This window comes from Phaethon aethereus (assembly GCF_964289735.1).
Source record: "Phaethon aethereus genome assembly, chromosome: 6".
NCBI classification, from domain to species: domain Eukaryota; kingdom Metazoa; phylum Chordata; class Aves; order Phaethontiformes; family Phaethontidae; genus Phaethon; species Phaethon aethereus.
The window spans coordinates 11,046,780-11,066,305 of record NC_138580.1 but is presented as its reverse complement, the minus strand read 5'-3'; the positions used below and the strand labels follow the sequence as shown (position 1 = coordinate 11,066,305).

Genomic DNA, 19,526 nt, shown 5'->3' with positions numbered 1-19,526 from the left:
AATCTGCTAAGATACTTTTGAACAGTGGAATATCAGTTTCTTAGTTTCTCAAAAAACAATTGCTATTAGAGTCTTAAACAGAGGTTTTTTTCCTTAAACAGCTTGCTTTCAAGGGGTTCTGTAGCCCTACAGCTGAAGAATGCTATTTAAAAATGTGTTCTTTTAAAAGAAGTGCCTATTATTTTAAACAATGCTTTCATGTTAAAACAACATGAATGGGATTCTGGGAAAATGAGACTGCCAGGCAGAGTAATGACACTTAGCTGATGTATCTCTAGGTACAACACTTCCTTAAGGGAGTGCTCATACTTCAGGGTTCTTTGGGGGAGATAGGCCAGAAAAAGCAAAAATAAAGGACTTGTTCTTTAGAGACAAATTATTCCCCATGTAGGGTTGGGGTTTTTTTGTTTGTTTGTTTACTTCAGTGAAAACTAATCTCTGAGTAGGATCATTAAATTTATATGTCCTGAGCTGGAGACTACTTCAAATTTGCAGTGACTGTTCAAAGCACATTAATTACAAAAGAGATATGTACATTCATATAAAGTTGAAAAATTAGTAACTTATGTACAGGAGAAGAAATCAATTTTTCTTGCCTCTACTCCTTGTCAGCTCATACCTGTAAGACAGACACAAATAATTATAGTAGTTTTAAGACTTTCTTTAAAGTTTTAAGTGGCACAACAGAGAGAACTTGGGCTGCTTTACTGCTGGTGCTTCACAGGCAGCATGGCAAAGGAGGCTCCAGAGACAGCCTCAAACTTCAGCTCTTTACCAGGAACTTGGGATGCGTCATTTTTCTCCTACTCCCGTAATTGCCATATCCTTACATGACACGGACGCAAGCTGGGCCAGGGGAATGTGGTTTTCCTATCCTGCTGGCCGGTATTGGCTCACTGCCTGTGTGGATGGTAAGCTCCTGGACTACCCCCGTGGCATTCCTTGGGTTCCATTGAAGGAGAAAGAAGGAAGAACTACTGCCATTAACTACAGACGTAGAAGGGAAAAAAACACCCTGGTTCTTAATCTTTGCCTCAGACCAATGCTGAAGGTTTAAGTCTGAACCACAATGAACAGACAAGCAAAACTGTAAGTGGCTTATTATAATAGTTTCTATAAATGCTTTGTAATTAAAGTTTTATCATATATATATATTGCTGATCAGAGTATTAATTTAGTTAAGATCTTTATCCAAGTTAAAATTTGTTGCAAGGTTAGTTTAATAAACATAATTCTTTTTACTTATGTGTCCCAGTGCCTTTTATGGTAACTTAAAATATGCTGAAGACTATAATTGACATGTAGGCCTCTCATTAAAACTCTTTCACGGGGCAGGTATTGCACTACATCCAGCTTAGATAAAACTCCCAGATTAGTTCAAGTTAGGCCTGCGTTTGCAGGTTGAATATTCTTCTTGCTCACCAAAAATACACAGCCCATTTACCAGCTCTCCAACAACACTCATGCAAACTCCTAGCAAGGCAGGTTTTGAAAGTATGGAGATGAAAACTTACCACTGTGCAAACCCTTTTATTAAATCCTCCTGTGACAAGTCAATCCGCACCTTTAAAAAGCAAATTTTATTTCTTTGCATGTTATTCAGCATACAGATCGATTAGCTAAGCTAGCACTCCTCCCAAGTCAGACCCACGGTGAAAGGAGCTTCCTGCATTCCCAGGACACAGGCGTTAGCCAGCCTCAGCTCTGAAGCTCAGTTTCTTAGCAGCGCTACTTGCAAACCTATCTGTCCCTGAACGAGTGATTCCAGGTTACTTTGCACAGAATCAAAGCTGTTCACAGAAAGCTTAAATGACCGTTGGCAAATTCTGTGCTTTAATAGCTCGTCTTTCTCAGCTTTGTGTTTGCACCACAGGAGTCCCCCAAACGGGCAGCAGTGGATCCCCCAAAACATGTTTTTATTTCCAGAGCACCCTTTTGAAATGAAGCAGCACAGCACATGAAGCACATGAAACCACACAAGCTAGCACATAGATAGAGCCTGATTTCAGGTGAAAATCTGGCAGAAAAAGTTCTTTCCAGATTGCTAGTCCTATTACTGAGGCTCAGTTACTAGACCACAGGAGCTACTCAGACTGTTCAGCTCTATTAAATCAGTAGTGTGGCTTCTTTAAACTTACTTTCCCCAGTTCCTTCCTTTCCTGTGAAATGAACGGCCTGCTGTTTTTCACTGCAATGTCCAGTGTCCTTTTCTTGACATCTTCCAAAGATTCAAAAAATTCGAACCTAAAAGATACAGTTTTTGAAAGGAGAGACTTAAGTCAAAAATTAAAATCCTAAGAATGCAGTGTTAGTGGCCAGAACTTTGACAGAGAAGAACTTTTAACACAAAAAAGGCAATTCCATAGTTAGATTTTACTCTTTACATTGTAAGAAATCTCTTCCAGGCCTCATGAATGACTACAACACTTCTTCAGACCATGCCAGGGGGAAGGAGGAAAATATGCCTCCATGATGAAATGCTATTTACCATCATTTTTCCCCTTCATGGAAGATCAGCATGTTTTCCATGCAACCTTTATTAGTCAGAGGAAATAGCTGAGCCAACCCCCCAAGTTTACAAAGTAGGCTTACACCACATTAAGAGAAGACAAAGGTTGAAACCTGTGGCAATTAAATTCTTAATGACTCTGACTCATGCCTCTGGCACACATCATCTAATGTCAAGTGAGTTTTGTCCATGCTAAATCATGTAAGTTCTGCCCACCTGAATAGCTTTTCCTCAAGTCAGAGCTGTAAAACAGGTAATGTGTTTTGGAGCTAAGTAGTGCTCAACCTGTTCTACTTAATTGAGGATGTACAGGACACGTCAATACTGAGCATGAGGAAAAAGAGTTGCTGCTCCTAACATCTGTGCTGGCACTATATCGGTGGAGTACATGAGAATAGCCAGAAGCAAAATCCACAACTCAGTGTTTTGAGCGTTAAGATGAAATATTTCAAGTTATTTCACCATTTCTGACCAATGCTGACATATACAGAAGAGACCCAACATAGGAAAAAAACTGAGCCACCCAGGATCACCCAATATTCACCTATTTTCACATGTGTGTACCTTCCTCTAAATACGGGATTAAAACCACCTCGCAAAAGAGCTCTACTTCTAAGCGTTACCACGTTTCGTTTTATACAAAACACATTCCGTTTCAGTGGCAGAGCTGTGGACACAACACGGTCAGCAAGGAGGTGGGAGCATTTTACCCTGCTCCCACGAGGTCCTGATGACAGCATCCATCCCTCTGTCTGAAGAATGGCCCAGTCTCAAAAGGCTTTGTATTCCTGCCTTTGACTTTTGGAAAGACGTCAGAATAAGCACCAGGCAAAGAAGCGTGAACAGAGGAGCAGCCTTTGTGAGGTACCCAAATGGGAAGATTACCTCTGTTAGTGGCAGCAGGGGAAGGGCTGCGTGCAAGTGCAAAGCAGCAAGCGCAGCCTGCATCGGCTACGATCAGGGCCGGGGGAGGAGGTGTGCCCTCCTACCCAGGGACAGACAACACTGAAGGCAGAGCAAGGCCAGCCCTAAGTACCTGCAAATCACAGCTGAAGTGCCATTTTTTTCAGAAGACCTGCAAATGCTTGCATGAGGCAATGCTTCGGTGCAACAGGAGCATACCTTACGTAGGCCCTTTCATTATACAGACATCAGAACCATTTCACCTACAATCATAATTAACATTTGCTTACTTCTCATCGTACTGGGGGTTCAGCGTTTTTTTCTTAACGGAAGTCTTCTTCCTGCTTGCCCATCTTCTATCTGGAAGCAGGTATATACGAACATAGGGATCTACTCCACGATTGGAAGAGGGTACTAAGTTTCTGTCAAAAGAAATACAGTGTTGACAAGCAAAGGCAGCTTCTCCCACTGACTCTCTTAGAAGAGAGTCATGGTTTCATGGGCCAAAAGCGTTTTCTTGTGGGAATTGGAACAGCAGCAAGTAAAACTTTAAGGATGTGAAGTTAAATAAATTTTTTACTACAAGTGTGTGGCCACTTATTGGAGAGTTCCTAAATTAACATTTACAAATTCAGTCCTAGGTGTCAATTCTTGTCGTGATGCCCATCAAGACATGCATCAGTTGTCAGTGCTGTTCAGAGAAGTTTTGGATGGACGACAGTTAAAGTCTCTCTACAGCAGTGAGCACTACTCGCTGGCTGCTCTCACAGACCTGTGCTACTGGCATTGACCAGAGCTGGTGGTTGCCACCTGCCTGGGCTTTGCCAGGCTGCACAGAATGACGGGGCATCTCGTCTGGGCAGCTTACGCGGCACGTGGTTCTGCTTTGGCTTTGCCGAATGTCTGACACAAGCTGAGAGCTCTTTCCCTTTCCTTTACAGATATACGCAAGCAATTGTTAGCGTTACCTGCAGCCATTCACCAGCACAACGAGACTCTGCCGTATTGAAGCGTACCGCACTGTGAGCTGAATCTCTCCCAGAGGCATTTCAGTCCCACTGTAAGACAGTTGCACAGTCAAAGCTTTTAAATACAGCTATTTAACAGAGCACATGCATGGACCTAGCAGCACAAAGCAGCACATGAGCTTCAGAAGTTGGTGATGCATTTTCAACTAAAACCAACTTTCAGGGCACTATTCCTCTTTCTGACATCCTAAGGTTTGTTTCTCGAAAGCAGCTGGCCCACAGAGGCTCCACAGAAACAACATTAGTGCCAGTGATGCCTAGCCTGCCTTCTGTACAGGTACCTGCCTTCAGTCCCGCAGCACAAACGGACAAAAAAGCACCTCCTGGCCTGCTGTAGATGGAGCAGCAAAGTACAGGTTAGTGTGTTACACAACTCCTTAAAAGGTGTCTGTATATGCAAAATGGGACTTTATATCCTCACTCTGCATGTTAATAAGTGGTTTCAAATCCAAAACATTGCTTAAAAATGGCTTCTGAGTGAGGCCCTGTTCAGCGCTAGAGAATTTGCCAGTCCAGAAGTACTAGGTTTGATATTCAGGTTGATAACTGCTCTGATACTCTCTTAATCAAGATGGACCTTCTTTGCTACTTCAGTTCATTAAGGATTCTACTAGCTCCATTCTGGATGCCAGGAGATGCACGCCAGAGATCCAGCTCTCTGTCCTCCTCAACAAAGCAGACTGCCTGCAGCCTCACGCTTACCACTGCGGGAAGGACAGACACACAAGCACACCTATCCATAAAAACTTTGTTCACAGCATTATGAGAGTCTCAAAACCTGTTGGATAAAACACAGCATCCAAAACTTTAAGCACTAGATATGCTTATCAAGAGTTTATGTTTCTACAGAAGTGGGATCTTCAGACTTCCAATCTCCTGTTGATAAAATTGTGAGTGTTATGGGACCCAGGATATTCTGTGTGAGAGGCTCTTAAACAATATAAAGCCAACACCACATGCAGCACCTCTTAGGAGAGCCAGAGAAGGAAATGCTTTCACTTTACACCTGATCTGATAGTCACCCTGTAATTTACTTTGCTGTTGACTGGAATACTTAGGTCAATTCTTCGTAAGGTGATTTGAGACCCAAGACTCCAAATGACTTAGCAGTCTTGAATTCAGCCGTATGCAACAGCGACCTGTAAAACCAAAACCTTCCCAAAAGAAGAACAATTCAGCTGGAAGAACACCTACTTATGAAGGTCCAAATTGCTGCTACTTAATTCAAAACAAGAAGAAGGCAGAGAACCCAGCGAAGCGACACTGGGCGCAAGTCTCAGTTCCTGTACGACCGGCAACGTGGGCACTACCGCTGCTCTGGTATGCAATGCTGACGATGGGCAGTGCTCTGGGTTTTGCTCACGCTCTGTCTCGTTAAGGCCAGCAACAGTTTCACTTGGTACAGGCGCTGCTGAACTGCCATTTGTGTCCAGGTCTTCTCTGCTGTCCTTTTTCAGAAGGGATTCAGGTGCTGCAGAGTCTTTGCTCACAGGAGGTACTTTTGAGACTTCTGGTTTTGGTGGGGAGACAAACTTTTGCTGGTTTCCACCCTTCTCCATGACATGCACAGGACCTTGCTTCGAGGCATTGACACCAGCCTTGACTCTTTGTGGATTGGGTTCTTCAACATTCAAGGCCTAAAAAAAATCAGAAGGGAGAGAAATGAGTGCTGCAGCTCCCAAAGCACTGCAGTTAATGGGAGCATTACCACCTAGGATGAAATTTCATCACAAAGCTGTAACAGCAGGAATCTGCCATTAGAGATGAAAGAGGCCTATGGGATTAGCTGTGACGTTCTCTTCCCTTGTCCTGCTGTGTATGTATTTAACAGTGTCTAAACACTAATCAAGAGCACAGCAAGAAAACTATTCTTAAGCATCAGTCTCTCTTACTGTTTAGCAGCTTTGATTCCTCAGCTCAGATTTTCTCAGCCCAACTCTTTATTGTCACAAGAAGATTGTCAGCAATGGCACTGCACTAAATTTTAGGAAGCCTCAGAGATACCTCTCAGCTCCACCATGCACTCTTAATTGCACTTAAAAGTCCTTTTCACACTTCTACTTTCTACTCATCTGTGATGCAGAGCTGCATTTCTCTTCTCCCACCTTTCACCTCTCTTGCCTGGTTGGAATTGGATGCTTCCGCTGGGGAAGCTGAGCAAATATGGCAAAGAACAACTTACCCGCAACACAAGTTTCATCTTAATGAAGCTGTCTGAACTGGAATGATCCAGCTGAAATCTCTGATCCAGAGTCATGTTTGGGTCCTTAAGTAAGTGGGAGAGACATACCACTGAAGTTCCCAGGGCACTATCCCGATCCTTGTCTTTTATCTATGAGGGGGGAAGTTTTTATTAGATGGCAAAGCATACCACGAGGAACAGCAAAGCAAGAAGATATTTTAGACAGAGACCAAAATTAGCTTATTTATTTTGGGACATACTATCAAGTATGGTTACTTCCAAATGGGTGATGCCAGTATTTCAGGAGTGTAACAACCTAGTGTGTTTGGAGTAAAACGCCCATCACTAACTATGCAGAGAAGGAACCGCCTTAGCAGAAAAACTAGGACCTGGGATTTACTTGACTTTCCTTACTTGCTCTAAGGAAAATGTCCCAGGCAGCTGGGATGACAACTGGTCTAAGCCTTTAACAAGCTTTTTAGGTAATAGTTTGTTTAGCCCATTTAACCTCAATACACCACCTAAGTTCAAATCTACTTCTGTAGCTGAGTGAAGAGCCATAGAACTGGCTGTGACTGCAATGTATGCTAGTGAGATACAGGATTTCTTAATGAGACAAAATACCAAGGTGAAGCGATAGGACTCTGGTTGAGAATTATGAAGGTTGTGATTTCTGATGGCAAAATATTCCTGGCTTTACTACACACAGACCTGTATAAAACCTCCTTCACATTTTGTAGCCAGAAATGTCCCATGTTTTGAACTTAGATCATCCGTTACATGATCCTAGAGCAGAAGTAGATACCAGCATTACCTAACAGAGAATTTCCTGTGTGACAACAGAAGTTTCTTCCACCTTTTAAGTAGGAGGACCCCAGTACAAGAACACAGAAGCAACCAGCACTCAGATCACATCCACCATAAAAAAAAAGGTTTCTTCCTACGAATATGCACTTGGTCTTCAAAAGGAAAGGCTTTTCTCTCACCTCAACATGGAGTGACTGGGAATGAGCGCTGTGGACAAAGAAGGTGAAAGCCTGGCCCCACGTGGGATCTTTGCTGAAATTGCAGGTCTGCAACAAGATGATTGTAGCATATACGTTAGCTTATTCTGTAAGCAGCAAAGAATACCATGATACTGATCACCAGAGAGGGTCACAGTGACCCTGTTGTTTTATTCAGTGATGCTACATCCCAGCTGTATGGAAAGAGTGAAATTTCCAGGTCAGAAGAGTGCAGAAGCAAAGTCTCTGGCAAAACCAGAACAAGCTCTTTGGGGCGTGGAAATGCTGAAGAACAAGTCTGGTGAGTGAGCTACAGTTGGCCTTAACCAGTGCTGCCTGGACCAGCAGCCTGCCTCACCTGCTCCCTCCCTCCTACCTCTCCACCCAGGGAGCCAGAGTGCTGCTTCCAGCCTGCAGGCACCCAGAGCCAGCTCCCAAAGCTGCAGCGAGCTGGAGGGGAAGGGTAGGAAAGCTAGAGGGGCAGTTTGAGGGGTGTAGAGCTTGAAGGAAAAGTAGGAAGGCACAGCTTCAGCACCCTTCGCTTGAAGAGCACCCTTCCAAGAGCACGGAAAGCACCCGTTAGGGGCTGTGGCTGAGGCTGCCCCATAAACCACCCGTTTCCACCAGGCAACGAGTGCTGGCTGCAGGGGGAAAGGAGCAGGGGAAAGCTGGAAGTCTGACCTAGCTTGGGAGGGAGAGGTGATGTGATGGGGAAAAGGGAAAGCCAAGAAAGGTAAAAACGCAAGCAGAACCCAATTTCTATCTGGACCAGGTGGAAGAAACAAAGGAACATAGGTGCCAGTCCCCTGTGCTTGTGTGTAGCCAACAGGATTCATTCCTTTTTGTTGGGTGTCCAAAAGAATGTAGGCTGCCCTCATCTGCATCCAGCTCCAGGGCAATACACACAGCAGCTACTGGGAGGGCAGAACTTAGCTGTTGCTCATACTCATCAGGCAAAAATAAACATTAAATAATGAAAAAAGAACTGAAAGTGAAGTGGAGGAGATCTGGATACAACTTGTCCAGGTAAAAAAAAACTTCAGTAAAACTGTGAAACAGAGCCAGGAGACTCTGATGAGGGAACAAATGCCAGTTTCATGCAAATGACACTGCCCTGAGAAAGCATGAGCCAGATTGGAGACCTATCATTTTTTCCTCTTCAACCCTTGCAGAACTAGGGTATCATGCCCATGGCCACGGGCACACCACCACACACCTGTACAGCAGTTGATCAGACACCTACTAGTCAAGCACAGCTCAGTGACACAGTGCTTACACATGCTGATTGATCCCCAGCTCCCAGCCTCTGCAACTGTCACCATAACTACAGCTCTTCACATCAGCTTCACTAGTCCTCCCCTTCCTGGGGGCTACTTGGAGATACTCACCCATAAAATAGAAAGTATTTAAGGAAAGCAGAAGAGTCAAACAGCCTCACCTTGCTTTTCTGAGTCTTGTTTCCTACTGTGAGCAGGACGAAGGAGGAAGGTTCTCGTTCTGTCTTCTGCCATATAATACAAGGAAAAAAAAGAAAGGATGAAAAAAGAGAGAGACATTTAAAGTTTACAGGAAGCAATATCAAACCACTACTGTTACTTGAAATAAGTTGCTGGAAAGCTGACAATAATTTTCAGATGTGGGACATCTGAGGAGTGCAGTGCACAGGAAAGACTCCAGCCATAACACAGCACAGTCTTACCCTCTACCATCAAGAATTCACATTTAAGCCAAAGTTTTATGTATTTAGATTTCAATAGGTGAGCAGTTAAAAATTTGTCAGAAGCTGAGTGGAAAAAAGTGAAGAGAGTTGAAGGCTCAGTGGGAAGTCATCATCATTCCTGAGTGAAACAGGACTCTCAGAACAGGTTTCTGAGGCTCAAGACTTGCTGTAAAGCAGCCAGAAGCCAGTCTTCTGCATCAAGTAACAATTCCTTTCTAGAACTAATAATACCGAACCTCTGGTGCTGTGCTTCTCTGCACTAATGCTATAGGAGTTAAGGCTGAGGATCTGGTCTTGGCAAAACATTGTATACAAAGTGTATACAATGAAGTCCAGAATTAAGGATTATCGAATGTGATGTGTATCACAATGCTGGTAACTCATCTAAATTGTAAAGATTGCATTTAGGACGGGAGCTACTCAGAGAGAATGGGAAGCTTTATCCATTGCTCAGAGCTGCGGTTGTGTGTAGCTTGTTCCAGAACAAAAGGGAGAAAGGCATTCTTCCCTATACCCACCATTTATGTCATAGCAGCCAAATGCAGTATTTGTGGAAAAAGTAAACAGAAGCAAAGAGAGAAGAAGAGGCATAAATGACAGAGTGGCTTCTGAATCCCTCTAAAACTGAGAGAGAAGGAATCTGGTGGTCAGGTCTCCAATGCACAGGCAGGTTACTACAAACAAGCACATCCCTCCCATCCCAGTGTGGGAGGTCAAGCTGGAACAGCTCAGCATGGAAAGAGCGCCTGCAGCAGCAGAAAGGATAACATGACTCGGTCTGATGTCTGGAGGCTCTCTGTCCAAAGTATAAAATAAAAATAAAAGATAACCACACACACAATCAAATATTTCTGTGCTGCATTCCCCCTTGGACCTCCAAGACTTTCCCTGGGGTGGGGGTAGGCTTTCAATCACTATTTTGAGCCCTGGTCACCTAGATTCTGACTGTGGAAAGATTATTGCTTTTTAACCACAGCTAGTTTCAGTTGCTACGATACTGCATAATCCAGAATGCTGCTTTGCAAGCATGGGAGAAGAATAGAAATTTTACCTTGAGGTACTTGTTATTTTTGATCTTCTTTGCTCCACATTCACCATTCGAATACTCAAAGTGATTTTTCTGAATTAGTAAAAGAGTATTTAAAAACAATTAATTTGTAGGCTTTAAAAAAAAGGTTAGGCGTGAAGGCTGTCTGCATGTGGCTTGTACTTACTGGAAGGTTAAAGGCGCTGTCCAAGTAGACTATCAGAATAGCTGTAGACAGACCCTTCTTATCCTGTGAAGGCCAAGAAAGAGAAAACAAAACACAAGGTAGGCACGATCAGCCATCAAGGACAATGTAAAGCACAACACAAATTCAAAGGACCGTTTCTGAAAGCTTAGCAGCTCTTCACCTTTCTCCCAAATCTTGCAATTTGGAGGTGCACCAACCAATACCAGCATGACAGTTTTAAGGAGACCAGTAAGAAGAGGTGTAAGTCTTTTCAATTCACTGGCCTTAATGCTCTTCAATCTATCTAGTGCAGAACTGGTTGGATTCCCCAAAGCAGCAAGACACTGAAACACAAGCTCAACTACATACATCAACATCAGTAATCCAGTGTCAGCAGAACAAAGCCTGCAAACAAATTTTATTCACTTCAGTGGAACTCAAATGCTTTTGCTTGATTATGAAGAAACCACATCCTTTGGGAGATGGGCTTTATCCAAGCAATTCTGCTGGACAAGTAAGACATTATTTGGAACTGTGGCCCTACCAAGCACCAGTGCTGCCTATCTGCCTATGACTAGTGCAGGTTATAGACAGAGGTCCTACACAGATCCTAGATGAAAAGGGAAGGGAAAAATTATCAAAGAAGGGAACTGTGAGAGGCCACATTGCAGTGAGTCAAGCAAAGCTTTGCTAATTCAAGCAAAAAGAGCTGCCAGACTTGAGTTACTCCTGGATTACCAAGGGACCTGGGGCAAGCAAACGCCCTTCCTCTTCAGGAGGAGCAGAGGGGAGGCAGAAATCACATCAAAACTTCATCAGACAAAAATAAACTTGCATGGGTTCGCCTGGGGTTCCCAATTTTACACACTCCTTTGTTGACCACTGGACAGGGATCAGAGCATCTGAATCCTTTAAGCAAATATACTCACCTCATGTAGCTTTTCTTGGTCATTTACGAGTGAAAACCACTCCAGCTTTAAATGCAAGTGTCCGCTTGTTGTCTTACTTAAGGGAAACCACTAAATGGAGACAACAAAGAGTAACTTGAGAACTGTGAGGCAGAATAATTTTTATATATATGTTGCAGTCTCTGGAATTTACATACAATAGACAATATGAATTTTATTTAGAACACCTTAGCTTGCATTTTTGACACTTAGATTGTAGCACGTCCATCTACTTTGAAACATAAGCCAGAAAAAACAAAAATAAGATACCCACATACATGCAAAGCACATGCACATTTTAAACCAGCAGTAGCACAAGACAGACACCCTGGCATTGTTTGCAGAGTGCTGGGTTGCAGGATGAACCACAATAAGATTGGATCATTCTTCCCTCAGCAGTCAGTCTGCTTCACCAAACTTTATCTGTAGCCTTGTACAAAACATTTGGTACATATAGGACATGAGATAAACACAAGATACCCCAACTGCTGGCTCAGTGTAACCTTGGGTCTGTCTGAGGTTGCCAGCTTGATTGTAAAAATTATTTTAATGGCTACTTCAAGTTTCCTGAGCAAAGATATTTTCTCTTTGTGAAAAGACCACAGTGTAAGTGTGCGAGGAAGCTTCAAGCACACTGAAACAATGTAGTAGCAGAGGGAGAGCACAAGAGTACATGTAAGCACACACGACCAACTACATTTAGAAATAAGCTGTGATCTTTACCTCATCAACAGTTCTGTCATTCATTACATCCACTAGACTTATAAGCAAGCTGAAAGACAAAAAGCAAACACTTCAGTGTATATTTAGGCATATAGGATACTGCTGTTGGGAGGAGGGTGGGGAGAAGAAATCACCACCAAAAAAGCCCACACTCATCTGTTCCAAACAGCAACTCCTACGCATTACCTGTGTGCATGTGTGCTTGAACACACACTTCCAAAGTCTCCCCCTTGAAATACTACCAAAATTGAAATATATTCAAAGTAAATCTCAAGTCTTGTAGTAACCATCACTTCTAATGGTTTCCCAGGATTCCCTGCAGGAGTCTGGGCACATTCTCTAGCTTGTTCAAAGTTAGCACTAGGAACTAATAACTTGGTATCAATATCTGGACAAAGGGAATAGCTTCCTTCAATACTAAATTCCTGGTAGGAATAATCTGGGTATCCCATTTCAGGGGTTACTGGACCCTGAGCAAGGGTCATGCTAATTTACCTGCCCATAAAGTCATCTTTATCTGGATCCTCATCATACAAGTCCACTTCTAAGTCCTGACCAGGCACTTCATGAACAACAAACTGGGGGAGAAAAAGGTATTGATTAAAAATAAAAGGCATTCACATAGGTTCATATAGGCTCAGGCTGTGGTCCACAACATGACACTTCACAGCTATATAACACATTAAGGACATTCCCTGCTGTTTTGTCGCTAATTGTGTAACAAATACAATTGATTATAGGTGAAAACATTTCCAAACCAGTTTGCTTGTTTTTGAACTACAAGCTAAACCCCTCAAACTGGTATCCCTAATAAGCGGAGAATAATCAATGCTAGAGTAGACTACAGCTGCACAGACTGCTGCACTGATTGATATTTAAAGCAGTGCTTTGCACCTCCTCCAAAAACCCACATATGTAAATTAGATCAACCTGAATGACATTTCAAGTTTGCAGTGTAAATTTGAACTTGTTTAAGGGACAGAAATGCCTCAATCAAGTAACAAGGAAGTCCACCTGCTCCAGTGCAGTCAACTAAGAGAAGGTCCTCCAAGCACAGGGCTGTAAATGGCTGTGCATCCTACAGATGGAAAGATCAAAAGATTCAGTACCTCAAATGTCTCATTCCAAATGGGATTAAGATCTCTGGAAACTGTCTTGCTTCGATACTGCACCGTGCCAACACGAAGAAGAGCATACGGGTCAGACTTCCCTCTGATTGCACCAAGGAAACTGTCCTTCTGGACAAGGTTTTCAGCTTCTAGCAGGTGAACCCTTATTACTCCCTGAGTAAAGCAAGATACAAAACTGCTCATGAAAATGCGATCTTTGGGTAATTATAATATGCTTCCTCCTAAAACTAGTTATCTCAGGCAGCAAGAGTAGTTACCATGACAGTTTTGCAAAGACACGTATTTTTGATACAGTATATTTCCAATGACAGCTGTATTAAAACACTTTTTCCACCATTTACCTAGAGGGGGAAAAAACCTTAAACAGATACACAATCTGATCTAGATAATTGTATAGGAAATTCTACTTAAATTTATTTTTAAATCAGAAACATACACACACACAGGATTACAGCCACAGTCAAATCAAGTGTAAAGATCAATTCCCACTGACTGAAGGAGGAACTAAGCACCCATTAGCAGGTTCTTATTTTATTGCAGAGTGGCCATTCAACTTAAATTTGCCAAGGCAAGTTTGACAAAGGGATGCTCCCTATTGCATTCACTTCCAGTTACCCTCATTATGATGGAGTATATTAGGTATTTGATGGATGAAAGAGATGGAAGATCTAGATATGTCAAGCGTTTAGGATATTTGTTGTTTTTTTTTTTCCTGTGACAAAAGAGAGGTCACCCCTGAGCTCCCCATTTACACCCCTTCAAAGGACTAGTAAAAAAATTAAGTAGCCTGACAATCATTGCTCATGTAGTTACTTTCTCTAACTGAAGATCTGTGGTATTCTCAGATGACATTAAAGGTTTAAATTGGTAAATGAGCTCAGTGTTTAAACAGACTTTCTTATGCCACATATAGAGGGTAGGACACCTCAAAGCCCCCCCAAATGATGAACTATCCAACATCTGCTTTTATATTTCTGAAATATTAGCTACAGAAAGCTATAACCCAGGTTGAATCAGCTGATGCAGGAAACTAAGACACTAAGCTTGCATGCATCCACATTGCTGCAAGTGCGCACTCAGGAAGATTAACACCCTCACTGGAAAAATAAACAACCACTCACATGTGGGATAGGGAACCTCAAGTGGGCAATGTTCATGTTCTTTTTCAGAGGCACTGTGATCCTATTTGGTAGAACGAGCCGTGCAGCAATGAAGTCTTGAATTAGCGAGTCTGACATTACACTGCAGGTGGGGGGAAAAAAAAAAAGCAACTGAAGTCTCTACAATCCATCAGAACTTCAGAGTGAAACAATGAGGCACAGCACAAGAAACAGGCACTGCAAAATGAGTGATACTGCCTACCTTTCCCCAGCTGCACAAAGGCAGAAGAAACTCATGCTTGTGTGTCCTGGTTTCAGCCAGGATAGAGCTGGTTTTCTTCACAGAAGCTAGTGGGAGGCTGTGTTTTGGATTTGGGATGAGAAAATGTTGATAACGTGCTGATATTTTGAGTTGTTGCTAAGTAGTCAAGGACAGTCCAGCTTCTCATGCTGGCCTGCTAGCAAGGAGGCTGGGGGTGCACGGGGAGCTGGGAGGGGACACAGCTGGGACAGCTGACCCAGGCTGGCCACCGAGATATTCCCTACCATACAACGTCATGCCCAGTACATAAACTGGAGTGGCTGGGAGGTGGAAATCGCTGCTTGGGGACGGGCTATCGATTGCCGGGTGGTGAGCAATTGCTGTACTGGGCATCACTTGTTCTTGTACATTCCTTTGTCGGTATTATTATTGTTGTTGTTATCGTTGTTTCTTTCTCTCTTGCTGTCCTATTAAACTGTTTTTATCTCAACCCACGAGGTTTTTTTTTCCAATTCTCTCCCTCGTCCCACTGGGGCAGGGGGAGTGACCAAGCGGCTGTGTGGTGCTTAGTTGCTGGCTGGGGCTAAACCACGACATTGTGACATTTAGCTTAGAACAAGAAGAAATGGAGAGGACGGTTTAATACCAGAACCAGTCACCAAGGGTCAGTGTGGATCACTGTGGAAGGTTAGGCTGTCTCCTATCAATAATTCCTGTCCAGCTGAGCTGCTGCAAAGCAGAAGATGAGTATGGGGCAGCCTCTCAAGATCCCTTTCAATCTTATTCCCTATTGTTCTGCATGTAATCACCATTGCCTGTGGCACACACAGCACAGTGTCCACTTGCACACGGGGATGTTCCAGTCTAGAGTTACTAGGGCTGGATGTGAATTTGGTTCCAGAAGGTTGTAAGCAATGAATGGGAGGTTAGGCCATACCAGGAGATCATCATGCACCCAAAGAAGTCATACAAACTCATGTGCCTTCTGGGTTTCCCTGGGAATGCTGACACCAGACATGGCCAAGGAGAGGAAGGAATCTGGAATTTTCAGCATTTCACAGGGGGCTCAAGACGTTGAGGTAGTTTGGTTTTAGACTTAAAACATGGCCCCAGGACACACTGCTGTCTGCTCTTGGCCACATGCTGAGACCTTACAGTAAAATGGGAGGAGAAGCCAGACACATTCAAAACAAAATGGGTTTGGCTTTTTTTAATAGCAGACCAAGCAAAAGCTGAGATTCTGTATCTTAGTATATTTTGCACTAAGAAGGAAAATCTTGTTTGAAGTAACGGGACCTTTGGCACACAGAAGATCACATTGGCTGAACTGAGGGTAACTCCAACTGTCTTGTAATGTAGGGAATTTTCCAGTCTAATTAAAACTTATACATTTTTAGCTTTTCAGTTTAAATCTTTTCTTTAGAATTGCTCTATTTTTATGGCTGGGACAACTAATTTGACCTATTTCTCCTGAGCAAGAAGTATATGGCTATCATAGACACCCAGCACTCTCCAGGTGATTAGTGAGACGATTTCAACATACTACTACAACTTCACATGAGCAGAAGACAATATTAAAAGGAAAATCCAAGAGCACTAAACATTTGAAAGACTTTTATCCTTCTGATAAATCTAGTACTTATAAGACAGCTTCTCAGGGTAAGAATGCAACAAAATTATCATAGTTCACAGATGAGTCTGAATTCACACAGAAGGAAAGATCTCTCTTACTCCAAATGTAAAACCAACAGCCTGAAAGCCCTTGGTCAGGCTGTTGGGTTTCCTGTCAAAAAGCCCCCCCAGGAAGTTCATAGATTGTCTCGTCTTTCAAGTCTCAAGGTACACCCAACTAAACACAGCTTGTACATGAGGAGAGACAACTGCATCTAGTTTCTTTACTCTTAAGTAAGCCCGATTCATTTGAAAGGGAGAGCTGTCGTTCAACCTGTACTTCAGCCTATTCAGTCAGGCATGTTTTGCTCCTGGCTTTCATGTGTAGTCCTGATGAACAAGCAGGGGTTTCTGTGTTCAAATCCCTGTGACAGAACCAGGGAGTGAAAATTTAGGAGCCCAAATTTGCACCTAATTAGATGAGAGGCTGTAGGTTGGAACACCTACATACTTTCTCCCTACAAGGACTAAGGAAAGCTCTGTTAGAAAAGAACAGATTAATTCCTCTGATAAATACTGAAGCTTTCAGGGCAAAAGGCCACTGTGGCCTCAAATTAAGAAAAAAAGCAAGCTTCCTCTCATTCAACATCAAAGGTCTTCAGAGGCCCTTTAATGCTTAAACTGGCACCTAAAGTGGCCAGCCACTTGCTATGAGTCTGCAAACCATGAACTGCAGGGAGAAAGAGGGGAGCAGAAGTGTCTGCACTTGGATTTAAAGGGAGAAAGGCAATGGCTGAGTGACCAAATATATTTTGTTCTTGTGTAACAGATTTTCTCCTTACACTGAGGAACAAGGGAAAAGAAAACCTCCAATTTGGAGAAACAGTTGGAAACTTACGGTACTGAAAACCACTAGGATTTTCATCCTTGCTGTACAAGTTTTATGTACAAGATCAATCCAAGAGGCATTGGGGAAGAGCTACGTTTTCTGAAGAACCTAAAGGGTGAGCAGATTACACAGAAAGAGAAGAACATTTCTCCTTATAAATCTTTATTATGGATTGTATTTCAGTTTGTCAGAGGGACTGCAACTCTGTGATACCCTGCCTTTTTTCACTTTAAGGTAAATAAGCATAAGCACAGTCACCTAGATCTACCTCATCTACCTTTGCAAGTAACCGGCACATGGGAAATGGAAGGGCTTGTTTTTTAGTTTATACACCACTGTAGGTTTTGGGATTTACTATTTCCATCCTAAATCCCAAATGCAATGTAGTGATTGAAGCAATTTTGACAGAATGTAAAAAGCACCCTCTTCAGGTTTTGCAAACTCCACAGCCAGATACGATGGGATGAGTATCAACACAACACCTTTTGCACAATGCTCTCAAGAATAGCTTTGATGATTACTGAAGAATGCCAGCCCAACTTCCAAAGGCTTTTTAAAGAAGAATAAAGTGAAGCAAAGTAGACACTCACTTAATCCCTGGGACATCCAGGAGATTGCTCATGCCTGCCCAGTTGATTTCCAAGTGCTACAACAAGATCAGGGAGAAAAATGATACAGGACCATTAACATTTATTTCAGAACAAATGTAGAATTTAAAGGGGAAGCAAATGCTTCTAAAACAAAGCCAGTTGTTTAAAGAAAGCAAATCCTGCACCAGTAAGTGACTGCATGTGTACATTAAAACCAACACCTGGTATCAATTCCCTTACCTATTTTACCTGCCATACCTGAAATGAGGGTATCACTGGGACTTACCCCGTAAGTAAGCAGGGTAAGTCGTAAGCACAGGGTAAGACAGCATTCAGCCCTTAGCAATGGCCACTGGCAGATACCCCGGGGTCATGCGTAGTAAATCCGACAGCTCCACCTAGACTTTGAAGTTGTTTCCTCATCCTTTCACTTAGGGGTTGGCCTATGCCCTGAGGCAGGGGGATTTACAAATGTCTTCAAGAGTTTGTATTTCTAATCACACAATAAACAAAAAGTGTTTTTTCATGTGCTAAAATAATGCTACTACATCTAAACACAAAAACACCTCATCCAAGATCAAAAACGTACAACTTCCATGAACTCAAGCAGAGCATAACCCACAAGCAAGCAGAGCTGTGTGCTAGAAGATAACTGGTTCTTCCAAGACTAGAAGGTTTCTCTTATTTTATTAAACCACAATCAGCTACAAGGCACATATCCTTAAACAGGCAAGCTTTCAAAGCATAACCATGACTGAATGGTCTCAAAGATGACTGCATTTAAAGTCTACAAATGGGAAGATTTAAAATCCGCCTGCCAGGAACCTTGCACTAAAGGCCCACGAAATGGCTGTTGTGCTGTCACCATCGGAAAGTCCTCCCATTCTTAGAGTGAAGCAAGTAACTTATCAGGCCCTAAGAGAATAGGGGAAATTCATTTCCATCCTCTCAGTGTTCAAGAGGAGGATTGAACAGTCAGGAATTTGCTATTCAAACACCTGCACCGTGAGGCATTCACAATCATGCAGTTTGGGTTACCAGTGATAGACAGCTGGTGTCACTCACTGAAGATCTATCCACGCATTAAGACAGACCAAGTATCAAGAAGGCTGCTGAGTGCAGTTCACTACTGACTCACCGGTTTCTGCATAAAAAACAAGGTCACTGCTCCAATAAAAGGTGCATCGGTTAGAAGAGGTTCCAGTATCACCCGCAGCGTCCCATACAACTGCAAACAGAATAGACCAAGGAACACTGAGTCTGAAGGTACTCTCAGGATGCAGTTTCAAAACTGTGAGCTTTTCAGTGATGGCGATAATTTTAAAAATCCTACCTGAAATCATTTTACTAAATGTTTAACAACAACAACAACTCCCTCCCCCCAAACCATTGCTATTGACATCAGGCAATGTTTTCTAGGTTTGTGGTATTTCCCCAATCCTGACTGCCATACAGTGGAGTGATCTATTAGTTTTCAACATCGTATGAACAGGTTGTTGGTCTAATCTAAACCTCATAAATCTACGAACACCCTGACAGAACTGTCTCTTTTGAAGTTCTCTATCAACACACAGACCCTCTGAACTCCAGTGGCAGAAGCTGGCCTACATAAGCTTGATGCTCTAGCACTAAGAAGCTTAAAAGTGGTATTTAGGTAGTTTCCAAAGGCAGCATCATTTCCCCAGCCAAAACACAAGGACATGAAGTCAATCAT

The 19,526-nt window shown here is 42.8% G+C and overlaps 1 protein-coding gene across 1 annotated transcript in view; it reads right to left on the bottom strand.

The window, feature by feature from the left end:
* Positions 1 to 582: 582 nt before the first annotated feature.
* Positions 583 to 19,526, bottom strand: part of ESYT3 (extended synaptotagmin 3) — a gene marked incomplete at its 3' end in the record, with an annotated part of 33,730 nt that continues 14,786 nt past the window's right edge. The window contains exons 6-23 of the mRNA XM_082001613.1: positions 18,951 to 19,040; positions 17,813 to 17,868; positions 14,482 to 14,602; positions 13,340 to 13,513; positions 12,726 to 12,808; positions 12,231 to 12,279; positions 11,490 to 11,579; positions 10,561 to 10,623; positions 10,398 to 10,466; positions 9,065 to 9,130; positions 7,609 to 7,695; positions 6,623 to 6,772; positions 5,635 to 6,077; positions 4,381 to 4,470; positions 3,703 to 3,834; positions 2,139 to 2,244; positions 1,515 to 1,564; positions 583 to 619 (exon numbers count right to left, since the gene is read on the bottom strand). Of these exons, the coding sequence (XP_081857739.1) occupies positions 583 to 619; positions 1,515 to 1,564; positions 2,139 to 2,244; positions 3,703 to 3,834; positions 4,381 to 4,470; positions 5,635 to 6,077; positions 6,623 to 6,772; positions 7,609 to 7,695; positions 9,065 to 9,130; positions 10,398 to 10,466; positions 10,561 to 10,623; positions 11,490 to 11,579; positions 12,231 to 12,279; positions 12,726 to 12,808; positions 13,340 to 13,513; positions 14,482 to 14,602; positions 17,813 to 17,868; positions 18,951 to 19,040 (1,956 nt within the window). The remainder of the gene's footprint in view (positions 620 to 1,514; positions 1,565 to 2,138; positions 2,245 to 3,702; positions 3,835 to 4,380; positions 4,471 to 5,634; positions 6,078 to 6,622; positions 6,773 to 7,608; positions 7,696 to 9,064; positions 9,131 to 10,397; positions 10,467 to 10,560; positions 10,624 to 11,489; positions 11,580 to 12,230; positions 12,280 to 12,725; positions 12,809 to 13,339; positions 13,514 to 14,481; positions 14,603 to 17,812; positions 17,869 to 18,950; positions 19,041 to 19,526) is intronic.